This window comes from Lycium ferocissimum, chromosome 2 (genome assembly GCF_029784015.1).
Source record: "Lycium ferocissimum isolate CSIRO_LF1 chromosome 2, AGI_CSIRO_Lferr_CH_V1, whole genome shotgun sequence".
Lineage (NCBI taxonomy): Eukaryota > Viridiplantae > Streptophyta > Magnoliopsida > Solanales > Solanaceae > Lycium > Lycium ferocissimum.
In genome coordinates this window covers 65,240,917-65,260,973 of record NC_081343.1, presented here as the reverse complement: position 1 = coordinate 65,260,973, position 20,057 = coordinate 65,240,917, and the positions used below count along the sequence as shown (strand labels likewise).

Sequence of the window (20,057 nt, the reverse complement as noted above, 5' to 3'; positions counted from 1 at the left end):
TTTTCTACTACTATAAATTAAGTCTTTTTCGTCTCTTCAAAAGCAGGTTGCTTACTTAAGACCCATCTACTTTAGAAACAAAGATAGCTAAAATATCCACTTCTACACCAACAAAAGATCAAGTAGCAATGGCAAGCAATGGAGAAAATGGAAGACACCAAGAAGTTGGACACAAGAGTCTTTTGCAAAGTGATGCCCTTTATCAGGTAAACTACATGCAAATTAAACCACATATAGCCACTTCTAATTCATATTGTCACAAGACACTAATTTCCCTGTGCAAAAATCTTTTATGAGCATGTTGATTTTAATAAATTGTTTGATTTGTGCTTCAACAGTACATTCTTGAAACAAGTGTTTATCCAAGAGAACCTGAAGCCATGAAAGAGCTAAGAGAGATTACTGCAAAACACCCCTGGTAACTTTCTCCTACTTTACTTTGAACTTTAATTAGTTCCTGTAAATTGAATGAATATCAAATGTGGCAACTTTCTAGCTGGAATTAAGTATGGAATTCTTCATTTGACCCCCCCAAAAAAACAGGAACCTCATGACCACCTCTGCTGATGAAGGACAATTCTTGAACATGCTTCTCAAACTCATCAATGCGAAGAACACTATGGAGATTGGTGTTTTTACCGGTTACTCTCTGCTTGCTACTGCCATGGCTCTTCCTGATGATGGCAAGGTAATTAACTTTACCATTTTCTAGTAGTTATGATAATTGAACATATAAATATGTATTAATATGCTAAAATTGATTCAGATTCTAGCCATGGATATCAATCGGGATAACTATGAGATTGGTCTTCCGGTAATTGAAAAAGCTGGACTAGCTCACAAAATTGAATTCAGAGAAGGCCCTGCACTGCCCGTTCTTGACCAAATGATTGAAGACGTAAGTACCTAAAATCCCATGAACATAATATCAAATAAATAAATTAGTACTATAAACTTGTCTATGATGGTTAATGTTAACTTTTGTTTATCATTTTTTGGTAACAGGGCAAATATCATGGATCATATGATTTTATATTTGTGGATGCTGACAAGGACAATTACTTGAACTATCACAAGAGATTAATCGACTTGGTGAAGGTTGGTGGACTAATTGGTTATGACAACACCCTATGGAATGGATCAGTGGTGGCACCACCTGATGCACCCCTCAGGAAATATGTTAGATATTATAGAGATTTCGTATTGGAACTCAACAAAGCCTTGGCTGCTGATCCAAGAATCGAAATTTGCCAGCTTCCAGTTGGTGATGGAATCACCCTTTGCCGCCGCATTAGTTAAATATACAGAAACATTGTCTATTTGTGGCAACCAAAAATGGAAGTCATGCCACTACTGGACTAGCTCATGGCAATGGAGGATTTATTGTTTTTTGAATTCCCCTGTTTGAATTATTCGTTATTTTATCTTTTATCAGTTCTCTTTTCTTGTAAAGATTACATAGTCTATATTTCCTACAGTTTGTTTCACAATGTATTTTGATAAATAAGAAAAATTTCAAGTTCAAAGATCAAATGTCGAAAATGTCACAGGTCAGTGGGGCTGGTGGGGAAAAGGTTTGAACGAGTAAATGTAGTCCATGAGTTCCATCCTCAAACTATTACTAGTATTGTCAGTGGCGGATCCTAAGAGGAGACAATTTTGAATACTTTAAACTACTTAAGCTAACCTTTTGCATTTTTTTAGGGTATTCAAAAGTTAATATATATATATATAAACATAAGAAATCTACCCTATATATATATACACTATAATTTTTTGCCGAGATGTTCAGCACCCTCTAAATCCGCCCCTGACTAGTGTGATTAGCTAGATGCATTTCTCAACAGTATGCATCATTGGTGTAGATTATAGGGCCATTTTTTTGGGTGATTAAAACTTCCAACCACCCCCTCTCCCCCACCCCACCCCCCCCCCCAAAAAAAAAAAAAAAAAAAAAAAAAAACCAAAAAGAAAAAAGAAAAAGAGAAGCAGCTTCCAAGCCTAAGCCATATGCATCAAAATAGTAATTTCTAAAGGGGACTAGTGTTCTATTTTTGACCAACGCGCTAAAATCAACCAAATTATATCAAGGGAGATTTGCATAAATAGGATCATTTCAGTCTGTTATTTAACTTTTGTTCCCATTTAAGTAAATTTGCAAGGGTAGTTTGGCGGGGCATAACTTTGTTCAAAGTGATGCCGTGGCGGACATAACTTTGAAAAGTTATGTAGCTTGGTCTTATATGCAAAACTTTTAATAACGGGGATAAAATTAAATACCAGCCCTCAAAGTATCCTATTTTTGCAAATTCTTAAGTTCTCAATATCAGATAGGCCAGGGTGGAGAGGAGTAGCCTACTTAAGATTCTGGGCTTCAGAGTTACCCACTCAGTCACCCAAGTTTTCTTTACAACGAAATCTATTTGCTTAAATTGGACGAGTAGATATTGCTTCGTCCCAATTACATTTGACAGACTCGTCTTGGAGAAAAAGAAAATACACCATAAACATATACAAGCAAATTACATTTGGCAATGTGATAGTTATTTTCAACAGATCTTTTCCAAGTACTTGGTTTGGCATGGTTAGATAGTGAAAGAAAATTGCCATCATCTGAAAGAATACTCTCTCTAATTAATTTTATGTGACTTCAATTCTTTCTACTTCCAGTCAAAAAAAAAAAAAAAAAAAAAAAGACACATCTTTAATTTTTTTTTTTATATATATAAACTTTTCATTTTGCTCCAATGACATGCTCTTATAGCTATAGGAATGTCATAGTATATCTCAAGTCGCTAATTATAATTGTACTTTGGTGTGTCAAAAATCTTTTATTATATTTTTAAATTTTACGTCTAATCAAATAAGGCTATATAAAATAAAACAGGGGAATAACATTTCACTATTTAGGCATTCAGGATTCTAATTTTGAACCATTTGATTTACACCCTATATCTTAAATATATTTGGTACTTTGTATCACTATAAGAGTGAAGTTGACCAATGCAGAATAAGATTACTCATATAAATTAGTTGTCCAAAAATAATATTTCAGTTGTGGGAAATTTTAAAAATACTACATATAAGTTTGAATTTCTCAGCCTCAAAATAAATAAATTAATAAATATAAATTTCATCAAACTTGAACATATATTTTCATAGAAAATTTCTTTACTCGAACAAACGCCAACAAACTTAAGAAAATAGTAAAATAATTCCATGCCCGCTCGCCCATTATTTGTAAGACAACAATTACATAAGATTACCAGTTTTAAGTCAGCAACCAACCACTTTTAATGAGTACGTATTACTTATCATTGAGTTCACAGATCCTACAGCATTTTTTTTTTTTTTTTTTTTTTTTGTGTGTAAAAATATCGGCAGTGAATCGTCCACTTGACATGAGTCTGTTCAAACAGTAAAGAATACTTTTCAACTGAATTTGTCAAGGAAAGTAGCCTAATCTGAAATTAGGAAAGTGAGAGTCTGGCGGCGGATATTGTTAGGCAATGTATTTGAAGTCAAAAAAAGGAGTTGGTCAATTGGACAAATTGGAAGAGGAAGGAGAGTAGGAGACTTCACCAACTTCCAATCGTATTCAGCCAACCACTATTTACATGTCTCTCTTCTTTTCCACTACTATAAATTAAGCCACTTTTCATCTCTCCAAAAGCAGATTTGCTTACTTAAGACTTATCTACTTCAGAAACATAAGTAGCTAAAATATCCACTTCAACACCAACAAAAGACCAAGCAACAATGGCAAGCAATGGAGAAAATGGGAGACATCAAGAAGTTGGACACAAGAGTCTCCTGCAAAGCGATGCCCTTTATCAGGTAAACTACATGCAAATTAAACCACATACAACCACTTCTCATTATAGTCACATATACAATTTTTATGGACGTATTGATTTTAATCAATTGTTTCAATCATGTTTCAACAGTACATTCTTGAAACGAGTGTATATCCAAGAGAGCCAAAACCCATGAAAGAGCTCAGAGAGATTACTGCAAATCACCCTTGGTAACTTTCTCCTTTTTTTTTTCTTACTTTGCCTATAGTTCATGTAAAATTGAATACTTAAATGTGGTAATTTTCCAACTGGCATTAAGTATTAAAACTTCATCTACTCATTAATAGGAACATTATGACCACCTCTGCTGATGAAGGACAATTCTTGAGCATGCTTCTCAAACTCATAAATGCCAAAAATACAATGGAGATTGGTGTTTTTACTGGTTACTCTCTTCTTGCTACTGCCATGGCTCTTCCCGATGATGGCAAGGTAATTAATTTTTACCAATTTCTGGCAGTCTCGCAAATGATAATTGAACTTATAATAAATTCGTACTAATTTACTAACAATTGATTCAGATTCTTGCCATGGATATCAACCGGGAAAACTACGAAATTGGTCTTCCAGTAATTGAAAAGGCTGGACTAGCTCACAAAATTGAGTTCAGAGAAGGCCCTGCACTTCCCGTTCTGGACCAAATGATTGAAGACGTAAGTACATAAAGTCCCATGAACATACAAACTAATGAATAAACTGAAAACTTGTCTATGATTGTTAATGTTTGTTATCATTTTTGGTAACAGGGCAAATACCATGGATCATACGACTTCATATTTGTGGATGCTGACAAGGACAATTACTTGAACTATCACAAGAGATTAATTGACTTGGTCAAGGTTGGTGGACTAATTGGCTACGACAACACCCTATGGAATGGATCAGTAGTGGCACCACCTGATGCACCCCTCAGGAAATACGTTAGATATTATAGGGATTTTGTATTGGAACTCAACAAGGCTTTGGCTGCTGATACAAGAATCGAAATCTGCCAGCTTCCAGTTGGTGATGGCATCACCTTATGTCGCCGCATCAGTTAAAATATAAAGTGCTATTGATCGCAACCAAGAACGAAAGGCATAACATTGGCCTAGCTCATAGCAATGGAGGATTTATATTTTTTAAATTCCCTGTTTCGATTCATTCGTTATTTCACCTTTCACATTTAGTTCTGTATTTTCTGGTCAAGGGTCGTTGTCTAGGTACCTACTGTTTATTTCACAAAATGTATTTTTATGAAATAAATAAAAAAAAAAAGTCCAATTACAAAGAACAAAGTTCCAACATGTTATCTGGTGAGTGGGGCTAATTGAGAATCAATTACGTCTTGACAGAATCACAGAATTGGTGCAAAATGCAGTGTAGGACAAAAAGAAAAGGTTAATTTGAACAGGTAAAAGTCGTCATTTTCCAAAGAAGAAACCAAAGTGGCTAAGACTGAAAAAGATTTTAATAAAAAAAAGGTGGCATGACTTTCAACTACAACTGACTCAGTCGAACAAAAGGAGAAATCAAAAAGAACTGCTATTAACTAGTAGTGATTAGCTAGATGCAGCCTCACCCAAGCTATACAAAATGCCCCATTCTGATGATGAATTTGATGTGTAGACTGTAGACTATAGGGCCATTTTTGGGTGAAAACTTCGATAAACTAGAATATATGGATCAAAATTACTTCCTCCGTCTCATAATAAGTGTCATCTTAGCCAAAAACACGCACATTAAGAAATCAATAATGCAATGTGAAGTTTACCAAATTATCTTTATATAATAAAAATTAATTACTTCAACCTTTGATTAATGCATGCACAAGAAGTAAACTTTTTGACATTGGAAATTCAACAATACCAAGTTACTATGTGGCTTTTCCAATCATCATTTAGGTGTTACTTTATTGTCTAAAGATAAAATTGAAAAAAACTAGTCAATTTATGTCTTGATTTTCTAAGATAATACTTATTATGGATAAAAAAATTTGACTAAAGTGACACTTATTATGGGACGAGAGAGTACTGATTAGCCAGGCTGGGGACGAGTAGGATCGAGACTGAGCTTCACTTTGTCGGGCATTGGTATTAAGACTTTGAGATTTTGGGCTTCAGATTTACCCACTCAGTCGCCCAATGATGGGCAACTTACAAAAACAGTTACCTTTTAATAGCTTCTAACAATTTATAGCTACTTTTTCTATATTTACAAATCGTAGCTAGTTTTCTTTGTATTTAGTTGTATTTCGGGTTTTTGAAATATAAAGAAATACACGGAAATACAAAATCTGGGAGAGTTCACATTTTTGAAATATACTGAAATACAAAATCGCAGTAAAAATAGGTCGTATTTATGGAATAGATTCTCTTCTTTCATTTTAAATGGTAAGTCAAATTAAATCAACCATGTATGACGCATAACTATCGAAGTTCCATAACAACCCACGTTTCTCTCTCCAAATTACTCCATTCCAAACTTTTAGAAATACTTCCAAATACGTAAAAATATACACCGAAATACAATGAAATATGGTTGATTGTTTAAGAAATATAAAATTGTAGTATGTGTATGTACAATGGAATACAATGAAATATATCGAAACTCGTTTTAAATTAGAAATACATTGAAATACAACGAAATATACCGAAATATATTTCCCAAGATTTTTCATTTCACTCGTTTCTAACCAAAGATCAATCATAGCTGTCCAGCCCAACATTATCCTTAGTAGAAACCAGACGAAATTCATCCATTACCTTATTCACCAACCCATGATCAAGATAACATGATATCGTAACAAAGAGAGGCAACAATATATCTTTTGAGGCATTTCATCAAACACCTTCTTCGCATCATTATATCTCTAAGTGCCATACTTACTTGAAAAGATTGTAACTTGAGCATATGCATATCTTAACGAGAAGGAAAAAAAAATATTAACACGATTTGCAGGAGTAGTTGAGTTCCAACATATTTGAGTCGCATTTACACGTTGGTAATAACTCCAAGAAAAGTAGGAATTGAAATCAACTTCTACTAGATCATTGAATCGATATATATCGTTTCAGCAATCACAAAAAGCTTAAGCTTTATGGTTGTGATGTTCATTATTCCAAATCCGATCAACTTGCTCGATAACCGTCCGTATCCGAGAAGAAGCCATGGATTCTCGGCATCACCGATGGCAATAGAGAGAGAATTTTTTTCTCGGCATCATCGACGCAAGAGCAGCCCCTTTAGCTGCGCGGCGCCAAGGAGATGTCGGAGCCGAGGCGGCAGTGAGGGGAAAGGGAAAGGGAAAGAGGAGAGAGAATTTTTTTAGGGTCCGGAGAAGATGATAAATGTGTAGTGAGGGAGAATAAAGAGGTACATGTATTTCAAAAGTTACTGGATTAGTTATGAAATGTAATTTTGGAAAAATAAAGCTACAAAAATTAAATAAAAAAATAAGGTAGTTATTATTCATAAATAAATCTTAAAGGTAGCTATGACAGGTAAAAATTCCCCCAATGATACGTAGCCCATTTCCTATGGGCCAACCAAACTGAATTGGGCAATTTGCATTGTCCTTGTTCGGGGGGTGGTCTTTAATTTTTGCTCCTCAAATTGCTGGTTTTTAATTTTGTTCTTCACCTAAAAATTCATAGGTTCAGAGCTCGAATCCCGCTCAGTTAAAAATTTTAAAAAAAAAAATGTCAAGACAAAATTTGCCTGCAAAACTTTACCTTACGGCAGAGTTTGCCTTCAGGCATAAGACAGGTAGAGGTTGAATCCAAAACTCTACTTTTGCGATTTTTCTTTTTAATTTTTGACTGAGCGGAGGTTAGAATCCGGAAGGACAATCCGCGCAAAAAAAATGAATTGGAGATCCAATGCTCACTTAGGATTATATTAGATTATAATTTGTCTTCATGCAAATGAAATTGTGGTGTTCTTCTATAGAAACCTTATCAAGTTTCTAACCCCATGTTTTATATACAGCAAAATCTGCTAGCCTAAAACTGGACGAGTTTATGTTGCTTCATTCCAATTACATTGACAGACTCGTGCTGGAACAAAATACCTCATACAACTATACTTGGCGAAATATATTTGTCCTTCGCGAAAAAACCTGTTCAAATTAACCTAAGTGAGCATTGGATCTCCAATTCATTTTTTTGCGCGGATTGTCCTTCAAAGGCACAGGTCTTTAATTTTTGTCCCTCAAATTGTTGGTCTTGATTTTTGTCCTTCGTCTAAAAACCAATGGGTTTCGGATTCTAACCCCCGCTCAGTCAAAAATTAAAAAGAAAAATCGCAAAGGTAGAGTTTTGGATTCAAACTCTACCTACCTTATACCTGAAGGTAAACTCTACCTTAAGGTAGCGAAAAATACCTCATATAAGGAAGAGTTTCAGGAGCTTCATGTTGTCCTCCTTGCCCACCATAGGGCCAATCTTGGCATTTCATAGAAGTTAGGGTTAGCTCATGCTTAGAGGTGTTGTACTATATTCAGTAGAAGTTGGACTATGTAGTTTAATTGTCACAAATACCAAAGATTTCTCCTTTTCCGTACATTTTTTTGCTCGGATTGCTCTTCTTTTGGGGTGGTCTTTAAATTTTGCCCCTCAAAGGTCTTTAAGTTTTGCCCTTTGCTTGAAAAGGTGGCCGAAAATACTGAAGTTCTGGGTTCGAACCCCCGCTCAGATATAAAAAGAAAAATAATTTCGCAAGGTAAGGCTTTGAGAAAAGTCTGTTTTATGCGGCATAAGTTGACTTAAGGCATAACTAAAGTTATGCTGGATCCGACATATGTTGCCTTAAGGCATAACTAAAAATTTGCCTTATAAGGCAACCTATGTTGGATCCGGCATAACTAAAAGTTATGCCTTAAGACAACTTATGTTGTCTCCGACATAACTAAAAGTTTGCCTTATAAATTACCTTAAGGCATAAAATTTATGCCGGATCCGACATAACTTTAGTTTTGCCTTAAGGCGCTTATGCCTGATCCGATATAACATTTCCCAAGCCTTGCCTTGCGAAATTATTTTTTATTTTTATAACGTTCTAATTCGAACCCTATTAAATCTCATGTTGATTTCTACCGTATTTGACGACAAAAATTAAAGAATCGCCAACAATTAGACATTTCGACAAAAATTAAAGACCACCCCGAATGAGGGGCCATTCCTGCGAATTGCCCTTTTCCTAAGCCAACTAATGTGGGGCCCTTTCTAAAGCTCTAATTTGCCCTTGTACTTCAATTTATTCCATTATTAGCGACGTATAAATTGGTAAATATTTCAAAGTTTGGGGACTTTAAATACACTTCAAAAGTTGATGATGTCATCTGTAGGTGGAACTTGTGGGATCCATGTTTTGCTAACCCCATCACCGACCAAATTGGAAGTTTTATCGCTTATTTTGCCTATTTTTCTTTCAATTCTGAAATTTTTTGCACCCCTATAAATTAAAAATCCTTTATGGAATTTTGTTTCAAATCCTATGGCTATGATGAGTATTATTTTGTTTTTCTAATATGTAATGACTTTCTCTCCGGCATCGTTCATTCACTTAGGGGTTTTTTGGTTTTAAAGTAAGTTATGCAAGGATTAATTATGTTGTTATGCAAGTATTTTTGACTGATAGGTTGATTTATACACACAATTTAATAAAAACTTTGAAAATCAAAATCTACTGTCTCATTTTATTACAAATAGGAGTGAGTAGAACTTTCTCCTCCACCAATGAGCTAATTATGATAAATAATTAACTTTCAAAAGTTAAAGGACCATCAAACAATTTATCATTAAGGAATTAGTATTTTTTTGACTGATGGGTTTGTTTGTATTAAAAATTAATTACATTGTACAATTTAATATATATGAAATCTCAAAGCCATGAAGCAACCCAAAACTTTGAAAATCAAAATCTATCCTTACACAAGCTTCGATTGACTTATTTTTAGCATCTAATTAAACAGGAACCAAAAGTTTACACAATTGATCCACGTACTAGAATTATCGTTCATTTTAATGCGCTTCATGCTCGAAGCATTTTAATCGTTCTTAGCGGCGTATAATGTTCCGACTTCCAAAAATTAACTACTAACCAAATAGAGAACTGATGAGAGTTGAATCCAAACCTTGAAATCTATCTTAATTCTTAATTATGATACTTAGATTAAACATCGTTAAACAGTTAAAGGAAAATACCATCATCTCAAACCTAATTTATCTATTAAATACTACTCATGTTGTCCCATTTTATGTCACCGTATTTGAGTGGACATGAAATTTAAGATTTTTTTTTTTTTTTTGAACTTGTCGTCTAAAACATAATAGACATTTCTATGACTATAAAATAGTTTCATTAAGGATAACATGAACAGTTTAGAATTAAATTATTTTTAAATGCAGAAATATGTCACTCGTTTGGAATGGACCAAAAAAAAGATGTGGCACATAAAATGGAACAAAGAAAGTTACATTTTGTACTCGCATATCCAAGATTCTAGTGTTGAACCATGTCACAAATATCGATTTTACTATATATCAATATAAGATCATAGATAGAAATTCGTTGTTTATAATATATTAAACTTGTGAGAAATTATTCCAAAAACTACCCATAAGTTGGATTTTGTCAATCCCAATATACAAATAAAAACAACTTCGATTGACTTATTTTTAGGATAAGCATCTAATTAAACGAGAAAGGAACCAAAGCGTGTTAGTTTACACAATTGATCAAGGATCATATACATTTCTAATACTAATAAATAACAAAAGTCAATAAGATAACATCCAAATGGAAAGGGAAAAAAAGAGTTCCTTGCAAAGAAGAACGGCAAGGCATAACCACGTGTAATGCCCAAATCAGTCTATACACGAAAGCTGAACGTGACGTTATTAACGAAACTAACAATCAAAGGTGTCCTGAGTTACGATTACGCAAAGACACAATACTTGCACAACTTACACACTATTTTAGGAGGATATACTTTAGTGTACATCTAAAATAAATATACTAACAGTTAAAATTATTAGATTCAGGTAAACTTTTTGAATTTTAGTCAGGCCATCATCTGCAATTATTACAGATGTTCTCATATTTCGACTAAAATGACGGGCAAGTTTACTAAATTTAACCATCTGAGTCAGTTACAGGCTTACAGGCCGAATCCTTTAAGAAGATTCTAAAAGCTACTGCATCTAGAAAGACACCGTACTACGTTAAAAGGTGAATATAACATGACGAAATATGACCACACTTTATTTCCATCGTCTTGTTTCTCTCTCCTACAGATTTTTTATTTTATTATTATTTCTCTGTTCCACAGCTTACATAACTACGACGCCTTCTCCTTCTTCTTCTTGAATTGAATTGTCTTTGTGAGTTTTGTTGAATTTTGAAGCACCTTGTTATTTCTGTGATTTCGCTTTTCAGCTTTAATTTCAATGAAGCGAAAGGGGGTTGAGGAACTAGATGATCAAGACAGGCCGATTGATAGACTCCCCTTTGACCTCTTGGCTCACATATTTGCTATGCTTACTTGTTTCAAGGATTTGGCTCAGTTAGTTTTGCTAATTTTCAGCCTTTTTATTTTGTTCTTCCCTGTATTTACACCCCCCCCCCCCCCCCCCCCCGGCCCCCACCTCTTTTTTTTTGCTCTTGTGTTTATTTGTCGTTGTACATGTTGTAGGACCAGCGCTGTGTGCAAGAAATGGAGGCAGGGGGTGAAAGAATCCCTGGCAAGAAGAGAAAGATTGAGTTTTTCAGGGTGGAAAGTGAATGATGATTCTACCACTCGCCTTGTCCTTCATGCTTACAGTCTCAAGGAACTCGATATGTATGACTTTTTTTCTTTCTATATCCCTTTGCTCTGTAAAATTTAGTACTAAGTAAATTTATTTCCTTTCATTGCACTCTTTAAATGAACTTTGATCAGCTATGGTACATTTGTCAATTTATGATAAAAGCACTCTCATTCATCTACATTTAGGACTCGGGTTTAGATATCTTTAAAATGGGCAACAAGTAATTTGATCAGGACTTTGAGATAATAGAAGTGAGAATGCTTATATTAGTAACAAAAATACATTGAAGGAGAAGTGACTTTCTTGGACTAGCTTTAATAAGATTTATTGAATCTTCTATAGAGATGTTAGACTATTGATAGTCTTCTTTTCAAATCCTGCAATCAGAGTAATCAATTTCTCTTTTAATCTATCTCAAGTATGATAGATGAGCAAAGCAAAAAAGCCGTCCTTTCACTTCAATTTTTGAAAATTGGGCTAGGTCTAGACTATGTACCATTAATAGATCCACCACACTTGGTATGCTAGATGCGCCCCTGCACTAGATCGATGAAGACATCTAATCATGTGGAGTTACTAGTATTAGAGAGCTAGCTACCCCGTCCCAACAGCATATATTGGAAGCTCTATATTTGATCCTATTTCTGCAAGACTCGATTGAGTTACAACAATTATTATTAGTTGTCAATGCACAAATGTCTACAACCTTTTTGGTTGTCTCAACTTTGAATCTTTAGTGTTAAAAAATGCAATACCACGATGATCAGGGAGGTCTTATGTGTTATACTGTTCTGACTTGTTTGCTATCTTAAGTTCAAGGAGCCGTTGGGGTTGTCAAATAACAGATCGCGGGCTGTACCAATTGTCAACTGCTAAATGTATTAGCAATCTGTCATCACTATCTTTATGGGGCACTACTGGGATCACAGATACAGGTGTTGTTCAACTGGTATGTCATCCTCATTGTTTATTGTGTCCTTGATCTGAAATATTAAGTTGGTCTAGTTAGATGTTATTGTCTTAGAGATTTATGTCTAATTGGAGCTATTTGGTTACTTCAATGTGTACGTAACAATTGCTTTTAGAATAAGCAAGGACATCATATACTAATCAGAGGGAAAGAGATTTCTTCACCTATTAAATCTGTTACACTTCCCTTTAGAATATACCATTTGGATCTCAAGCTTCCATTACATTAACAAAACCAACGGAAGATTGGAAAGAATTGTACACCAAAATCCCGTGTAGAAGGTTAATGTTCTTTGTTCCTTGCAACTATATCTCTGGAGGCTGCAATTGTACACCAATATTCATGCATTTTGATGACTTGTTGAACCCAGTGAAGCTGCTTCAATAGTTAGTCAATCTATAGGGGATGATTAAGTGTAAAGTTGGTGAATTTCATTTATTGTTCTGATGCGAGTTAGGCTTTACCTGACCTGTACTTCTGGGTGAACTTAGCTGCTTATGAAAAGTTCTACCAGTCTATTGCCTCATTTAGTTTTTTTCTTTTCTTTTTCTGATAGATCTCCAGAGCTAATTCTCTACAGCATCTGAATATCGGTGGTACATTCATAACAGACACATCCTTGTTTGCTATTGCTGGTAGCTGCCCACACTTGAAGGTAAGTCTCCGAAAATTCCACACCTAAGGTTGCACCTCTTCAAATGCATCACCAATTCACTAGCAGTTCTTACCTCTTTGTTTTACTTTCTCCACTGTAATAAGGGATTTTTAATACTAATACTTGTCTATCTGTTTTGCAGACTATTGTGCTTTGGGGGTGTCGTCATGTAACTGAGAATGGGCTTCTAGCTTTGGTAAATAAATGCCGGAAACTAGAGTCTATTAATGCATGGGGCATGAGGGTTACCGTGGACTGTTTTATTGGCCTACTCACTATTAGCCCAGCCCTACAGATACAACCTAAAGGAATCCTGCCTGATATTGCTGTATTTTGACAAGCCAGAAGTCCCTGTGTGACCTTTCTCTTAAGGGATCATCCACGTGGATTGTTATTGCAACTATATCTTGTGTACAGCTTGTCAATTGTTGCATTGAACAATAATGCTTTGTACAGATTGTTTTTGTGGTTCTCCTTTGTTTTTGTTTGGACGATTTCCTGCAGCACGGCTTCTGAAAAGATCCTTCTGCTAGAGACATTTAAAGGCTATTTCGCCTATTAATATTTGTCATAAAATTTACCTATAATCACCTTCTAAATGATCTAATTGTGTAGATATTTCATACACCATCAGTGCATACAACTGAAACTCTCTGTTTTAATTAGAGCGCCCAGAGAGGCAGACATAACAAATCTCTGTGTGTCTCTTATTAGTAAAACGTAGCCTTACTACCATAGAAACTTCATCTGACATCAGTGGCGATGTTTAGGATTTGTCTAATGCTTTAAACAAACAATGATTCCACTATGGAGCATAGTAGTGTCACATGAGAGAAACCTTAGAATAGTATTATAGTGGTCTAACATGTGAATCTATCATATTTTAGTTTAATTTTCAAAGCTGGAAAGTGGCTAAACTGCATAATGTTAATAGTGATTACACCGCAAGCAGAAACGTTGGAAAGACGAAAAAGATTGCATGATTGACATCATCATTCTTTGAATACAACTAATACATGAACTGCCCTGAATAAAAACCTGAAGAGAAGATGAAGAAATGAGGTGTCAGAGTAAAGTTAATTAATAAATAATAGTTTGACTTACATCAATTGATAGTATAAAAGCCAAAGCATTTTAAAACTTTAGGTAGAAACTATGAGGAACATGATGTGCCTTAGGAAAGAACTCAACTTAGTCCGCCAAGGAAGCACCATAACAATTGTCAGCTCCTCTTGGTGTAAGTTGCTTAACCAGAAAGTGATTCGAATGTATCATCGGAAAAGGGCCTAACATACCCTCGAACTATTACGATTGGTGCAAAAATACCCTCCATCCACCTTTGAGCCCCCAAATACCCCTACCGTCTACCTATGGGGTCTAAAATACCATTATCGCTAACACCCTCATCTCATTAAACACATGGAAGCTTTTAATTGGTTACCATATTTAATTAACTAATCTAATTAATTTTTAATAATGTTGACCGGCTCAGCCCTTTAGCTTGCTTGTTTCTCTCTTTCTTTAACGTCATTTATCTTATTATATGTTGCTATTACTGCCTATTATTATTATTGTCTTGGCACCTTTTTAAACTAAATGCAGGAGTCTACCTAAACAGCCTTCCCAAAAGTAAGGTAGTTCACAGACACTCTCTCTCCTCCCCAAATCCCACTATGTAGGAATGCACTGGGTATGTTGTTGTTGTTGTTGTTGATGACCGGCTCAGCCCACCAACCCCACAACCCGACCCGCCCCCATCAAATAAAGCCCCAGAACCACTTAACCCATTTCATTTATGTAAACCACTTTGCACTTATCACCAGCCAGATAATAATATGAATTTAGGAATAGTATATCTGTTCTGAAACTCTCCATAGAACCATATTGTCAATCCCAAAAAATGACTAAATAAATTTACCCTAAAGGAATAAAAAACACATATTGCAACAAGGCAAAACGTTGGAACCACTCCAGGCTTGGCCTGGAAGCAAGATTAGTGTCACGTTGTTAAAAACAGAAACCACTCAACCGAAAATCGAATGAAAATAGTTGAATTACCCAAGAATTTTCAGTTATCACCTCCTACTAGACAACCGCTTTCATGCATGACATCTTCAATTATCAAACTAATTCAAGAAACTCAGAGCAACAGCATAGCACAATCACAAGGTCACTTACTAATGTGACCGGAGAAAAGTTACATTTCCTTTCTGGAAACTAAACAAAATTCACTTGAAAAATAAGACCACCCCCGTCAACATATCAAAGGAAAAGAACTGGCAGCTAGAAAATGACATGGGTCGCGATAAAAACACCTGCTACATATTGATTACTCTTCTGCAGCCCATTGCCTACTTCTACGTCAAACTCCTCTATAAAATTACGAGTTCATTTTTACTAGGAAAACTTCAAGCTGAATGTTCATTGTCTCTAACATGCCGAAGTGGGACTCTAGTGTATACTGTACCTATTCTGACTCCAAAAATATACACATGAAAATATAGGAGAAATCGAGCATCCACGGATGAAACTCATGTAAACATCTGCGTGAAACACTTTTTCTTTCTTCTCATAATAGAAACATCATTACAGAAAACAATGAAAATAGGTATATGATACTGGAAAAATGGATTGCTGAAGCATGGCCTGTTAATTGCACGGACCCAGAAAACATTCCAGAAGGATTAGTTGCTGTTGGAGCTGCATTCGCTGCACTAACATTCCTACAAACTCCATAATGTGTTCCCGCCTGCAAAAAAAAAAAAAAAGGTCCATTTAAGCATAAGTTCTTCAGTGTTCATTTTTGGAAACAACTTTGAGGCTGCATAATTCATGAGTTCATAATAGAACATTTTTCTTGATTCTATTTTCAGAAATGGAAAAGTAAACTTATGGTCTCATGTATGGCTCTAGTAAATCACAAACAACTATTCACTTAATAACAAAGTGAAACCAAGCTAAGATATTTCCTTAGGAACCAACAGAGTGGTAATGACACTTGCTCAGATATGTCATCCGAGAAGAAACTGTCAAGCATGTCGAAGGTTTTTATATTGAGATATGTACTTCTTAAAGCTTGTTGCAGAGAATATCAGTGATGACCCTATATTATTGAAGAATTGTTTGACCAACAAAACTGTTTAAGCTTAAATCTACCTCTAATAGATCCCTCAGAATATTTGCAATGTCCATGAAGATGAAAGCTGTTTATTTAATTACGGCTAAACAAACTAAGTAACCAGGTCAATGTTAGAGAATTTTTGGTTCAACCATGCCAATATCCTCCCCCAACAAATCTTTTTGAAATTTTATCAATATAAGTATCAAAAGATCACGCCACTGATCAACTCATGTTTAAGGTCAGATCTTCCTGGGTTGTCTTCTTATTGCACATTTTTATTTGAGAGACAGGTTAAAAGGAGACTAGGAAGACAACATCCTGATAAGAGCTTTTTGGCCATATAGAGGCAAAAAATGGTGCAAGTCAACTCTCCTGCTAATTATAAAAAAAATATCTATTCATGCAAGCAGAATGTTAAAGATCATGGGCCCACTACTTCTACAGTGAATAATACACCAAATTTGCTTAACTTCACAGAAAAAGAAGTTGCAATTGATGTTACAAGCTCCTGTGATCTGATAAATCACATAAGTAGTACTATGCTATTTCTCGTCTCGAATCTATTTCTTATTGTGGACTTCAACTTTTTTTCTGGACAGAGAAGTACGTTACTTTCTCTACTGTCGTATTGAAAAAATTGTATCACTTACAGGCCACATAATTCAAACTCAGAATCAGCTAATAAAAGAGAAGTTCAATTATGGTTCTTCCACCTAATTCTATTCATAGGGTGAGCCTTTCCCACATTAACACATGTGTACAGTTCTAAAACAATTATCCACATATCAAATATTTGAGAAAAGATGGAAAAACCTGGCATGCCGTGACCGTTGGGCAACCACATAGTGTCTGACCGTTCATTTGATCTAAAACATTAAAAACTCCTCCTCCATCACTTCTCTGCAGGATTTATTTTTCATCAGTCAACGTTTGAAAATTTATGCTCCGTCCTTCCCAATTTATGGTGACTAATTTATGTGGCACCGTTTGACTAAGCACTTGGAAAAAGAAAAAAAAATCTAAGGTTTGTTTTAGACTGCAAATTTCAAAAGTCTTTTTATTTCTTAAACTTTGTGCCTAATCAAATGGTGCCACATATCTAAGGTTTGTGGCTATAAATCATTTCATTAAGGATACAAGGAAAATTTTAAAGTTCAGTTATTTCTAATTATAGAAAGGTGACATTTTCGGGATAGAGGAGAGTAGTAATTTTGCAATAGCATCAGTAACCAGTAAATATTTTAATACCATGTAAAAGTTTACTGCCACATAATTGGGCATCATGTTGCCTGCTGCTTTGTAACAGGCACCGACCGTATCATCAAGTTGAGTTGAATGCTCTTTGCAGGCTCCGTTTTGTACAGCAACTGTGGGGAAGTAGTTCATTAGAAACAGAGAGGCACTTCTGGAATTAAGTGGCTTCGATTCCTTACGACTGTTGCATGCACCAGGCACCACTCCGGGATCTCCAGCTGAAACATTATTACCACATATGATCAGGCTGGCAAAATAGTTAAAAAGAACAAGTAACCATCCAATCCAACCCATTAGACATGGTTGGATAACTGAATTTTTAAAAATGGATCAAATATGGATATTATCCATACTATCCACTAAAAAATGGATATCCAGATGAATAATATGGATATCCATATTATCAATACCCATTTATCTGCTTGTTATTTTTCATGTGTTCTTGCTTTCTGGAGTCTAACTTATTTTGGCATTTAGCTTGTGTTCTCACCTTATCATGGATAATATGGATATTCATATCATCTGTGGTTAACCCATTTTTTTTATCCATGTTAAATATGAGCGGGTCAGAAATTTTATCCGTTTTAAACCCGTTTTCGACCCCTCCATATACGACCCGCCCGTTTGCCGCTCCTAGAACCAACCCACAAACCAGAACCACCAAAGGAGCACACTGATTTAGTACTTACGCTCATTTTCAACCATGTATCTCCACTGATAAGCAATTCCTTCAGCAGCTTCCTTGGAAGAATCAGAGGTAAAAACCAACAATCGGTGATTCTTTTTAACCATATCATTCACGGTGGGCCAATCATCACCCTTTCTCGGCATCTTAGAAACAGGAAACCAATACTTATCCAACCCCGCATCAGCAAATACCCTTGTTAAACCCTTTGGGGAATGCACATAATCCTCAATTATGATGGTAACTATTTCTGTAGGATTTGCGCTCAAAAATGCTTCCACCTCTTTCAAAGTGTTGCTTGCTGGTTCCTAAAGAAAGCACATTTTATCTATTAACATCGGAAGAGCGACTCAAAAGCAAAAAGAAGAGAGGGATTTTACAGCAGCATTACAAAGGCAGTGAAGTTGTAACATTGGCCACGAAACGAGTGACAGAGCCATATATCGTTCTCGAAATCGTACATATCCAGCATCAATCCCCTGACTCCATTCTAAAAAAAAATACATGAAACAAACAACAGTTGTGTCAACAGCATATAAACTCATATCCTTGAAAAAATGAAGTTGCACAATAATAAGGAACAACATACTCTCAATTGGTTAGTGACAGTGTCTTCTTGATTATAGAAAGTAATTCTCTGAGGGCCTGTCAATAATGGTGCATTTACAATTGAAAAGGCATTATGGGTCACCAGCCATGAGTATTTGTTGAAGGGTAATCCACTAATCTGCCCATTTCCAAGTCAAAAAAACAGAGAACAAAAACATAAACACTTCATACTTTTTCACCAAAAAAAAAAAAAAACACTTCAGAGCATAGTAAAGAAAGGAGGAAGAAGCTTACAACGGAAGTGGGTTCAATAGCTTGTCCTCTAATACAAAAAGGCTGATTCTTTCCCAATTCAGGGCAATTACCACAGTATAAAGCTGCTCCACAATCCGTAGCCGAAGCACATGAATCTAAAAGCTGTAGTAATATTCATCAAATTTCAGCTGAAACCCACAAATCAAAATTCAAAATTGCACGGATCTGCAACATGGGGTTCACCAATTCATACAAGAATTGCTTTCACATACAAAAAAATAAGTGTTTTTTCTCTACAACTTGTTGTAAAGATAAGGGAATATAGCAAGAAAAGAGAGAGTTACCTGGCAATTGCCACTGGAACAAGCAGTTGAAGAAGTGATGAGTAAGCAGTGAAAGACAGCTAAGTGACAGACTAACAAAATGAGGTAACTATTTCCTCTTCTTCTCCACATACTGTGCTTCTCCGAGAAACAAGACAGTATGGGAGTTGTTGAAAGAAAAACACTAGTTTTGATAAAACAAATGTGGTCGCATGTATAAAAGAAAGAAGAAGAAATAGAAAAGGCAAAAAGTCAAGAGCTAGAAACAGTGAGATTTATGAGAGACGACAAAGAAGATGCCAATTTTTGTGTATCACTGTCTGCAAAGTGCTAAACCCCAACTTTATATTATACGATAGGCTAATGTTTTACTTGAGGCCAAGGGCAATTAGCTGAAGCCTATTACTCAAGCTTAGTACTTAAGTAGGCGTTTGGCCATCAATTTTGAAATCATGATTTCAAACCAGCATTTAGCCATTTAATTTTCAATCGTGGTTACCATGGTTTGAACCCAAATTATCCAAAAAAGCATAGTTTGGGTTTGAAATCATGTTTTTAACTTTTTTAAATACAAAATTTAACACATAAGTTAATATTT

General features: G+C 35.3%; 5 protein-coding genes across 6 annotated transcripts in view; 3 read left to right on the top strand and 2 right to left on the bottom strand.

Moving 5' to 3' along the window:
* LOC132046849 (nicotinate phosphoribosyltransferase 2-like) overlaps nt 1-8,304 on the bottom strand; it is a 64,116-nt gene extending 55,812 nt beyond the window's left edge. The window contains exon 1 of the mRNA XM_059437648.1: nt 8,301-8,304. The gene's annotated coding sequence lies outside the window, so the exon portion shown is untranslated. The remainder of the gene's footprint in view (nt 1-8,300) is intronic.
* LOC132046843 (caffeoyl-CoA O-methyltransferase) lies at nt 37-1,533 on the top strand. Its single transcript, XM_059437615.1, has 5 exons — nt 37-206; nt 339-418; nt 544-688; nt 767-898; nt 1,006-1,533. Exons 1-5 carry the CDS (start codon nt 129-131, stop codon nt 1,297-1,299), a joined length of 729 nt encoding a protein of 242 aa, XP_059293598.1. The 5' UTR covers nt 37-128; the 3' UTR covers nt 1,300-1,533.
* Nucleotides 3,666-5,134, top strand: LOC132046842 (caffeoyl-CoA O-methyltransferase 3-like). Its single transcript, XM_059437614.1, has 5 exons — nt 3,666-3,837; nt 3,948-4,027; nt 4,145-4,289; nt 4,379-4,510; nt 4,604-5,134. The coding sequence occupies exons 1-5, from the start codon at nt 3,760-3,762 to the stop codon at nt 4,895-4,897; spliced, it is 729 nt and encodes a 242-aa protein (XP_059293597.1). The 5' UTR covers nt 3,666-3,759; the 3' UTR covers nt 4,898-5,134.
* A 2,620-nt stretch (nt 8,305-10,924) lies between the features above and the next one.
* LOC132046841 (F-box protein At5g67140) lies at nt 10,925-13,778 on the top strand. 2 transcript variants are annotated; one of them, XM_059437613.1, is made up of 6 exons: nt 10,925-11,069; nt 11,277-11,403; nt 11,533-11,679; nt 12,461-12,596; nt 13,174-13,272; nt 13,415-13,778. In XM_059437613.1, the coding sequence occupies exons 2-6, from the start codon at nt 11,288-11,290 to the stop codon at nt 13,607-13,609; spliced, it is 693 nt and encodes a 230-aa protein (XP_059293596.1). In that variant the 5' UTR covers nt 10,925-11,069; nt 11,277-11,287; the 3' UTR covers nt 13,610-13,778. The 2 variants fall into 2 exon arrangements, with proteins under 2 accessions (XP_059293596.1, XP_059293595.1); XM_059437612.1 differs by lacking the exon at nt 10,925-11,069 and having other exon boundaries at nt 11,093-11,403.
* Nucleotides 13,779-15,296: 1,518 nt separating this feature from the next.
* On the bottom strand, nt 15,297-19,780 carry LOC132046840 (PI-PLC X domain-containing protein At5g67130). Its single transcript, XM_059437610.1, has 8 exons — nt 19,481-19,780; nt 19,176-19,298; nt 18,922-19,059; nt 18,724-18,822; nt 18,337-18,640; nt 17,642-17,865; nt 17,207-17,293; nt 15,297-16,021 (listed from the first exon to the last, which is right to left on the bottom strand). The coding sequence occupies exons 1-8, from the start codon at nt 19,589-19,591 to the stop codon at nt 15,842-15,844; spliced, it is 1,266 nt and encodes a 421-aa protein (XP_059293593.1). The 5' UTR covers nt 19,592-19,780; the 3' UTR covers nt 15,297-15,841.
* Between the last annotated feature and the right edge of the window lie 277 nt (nt 19,781-20,057).

What these genes read in the sequence shown, in the direction of transcription:
- LOC132046843 (XM_059437615.1), top strand. Translation starts at nt 129, where the DNA reads ATGGCAAGCAATGGAGAAAATGGAAGACACCAAGAAGTTGGACACAAG. An exon ending in AAAGTGATGCCCTTTATCAG is followed by an intron (nt 207 to 338) that starts GTAAACTACATG and finishes GTGCTTCAACAG; the next exon opens with TACATTCTTGAAACAAGTGT. An exon ending in CTCTTCCTGATGATGGCAAG is followed by an intron (nt 689 to 766) that starts GTAATTAACTTT and finishes AAATTGATTCAG; the next exon opens with ATTCTAGCCATGGATATCAA.
- LOC132046842 (XM_059437614.1), top strand. Translation starts at nt 3,760, where the DNA reads ATGGCAAGCAATGGAGAAAATGGGAGACATCAAGAAGTTGGACACAAG. An exon ending in CTCTTCCCGATGATGGCAAG is followed by an intron (nt 4,290 to 4,378) that starts GTAATTAATTTT and finishes CAATTGATTCAG; the next exon opens with ATTCTTGCCATGGATATCAA. An exon ending in TGGACCAAATGATTGAAGAC is followed by an intron (nt 4,511 to 4,603) that starts GTAAGTACATAA and finishes TTTTGGTAACAG; the next exon opens with GGCAAATACCATGGATCATA.
- LOC132046841 (XM_059437613.1), top strand. Translation starts at nt 11,288, where the DNA reads ATGAAGCGAAAGGGGGTTGAGGAACTAGATGATCAAGACAGGCCGATT. An exon ending in TGTTTCAAGGATTTGGCTCA is followed by an intron (nt 11,404 to 11,532) that starts GTTAGTTTTGCT and finishes TACATGTTGTAG; the next exon opens with GACCAGCGCTGTGTGCAAGA. An exon ending in AGTCTCAAGGAACTCGATAT is followed by an intron (nt 11,680 to 12,460) that starts GTATGACTTTTT and finishes TGCTATCTTAAG; the next exon opens with TTCAAGGAGCCGTTGGGGTT.
- LOC132046840 (XM_059437610.1), bottom strand. Translation starts at nt 19,591, where the DNA reads ATGTGGAGAAGAAGAGGAAATAGTTACCTCATTTTGTTAGTCTGTCAC. An exon ending in GTTACAACTTCACTGCCTTT is followed by an intron (nt 18,641 to 18,723) that starts GTAATGCTGCTG and finishes TGCTTTCTTTAG; the next exon opens with GAACCAGCAAGCAACACTTT. An exon ending in TGGCAGTAAACTTTTACATG is followed by an intron (nt 17,294 to 17,641) that starts GTATTAAAATAT and finishes TAAATCCTGCAG; the next exon opens with AGAAGTGATGGAGGAGGAGT.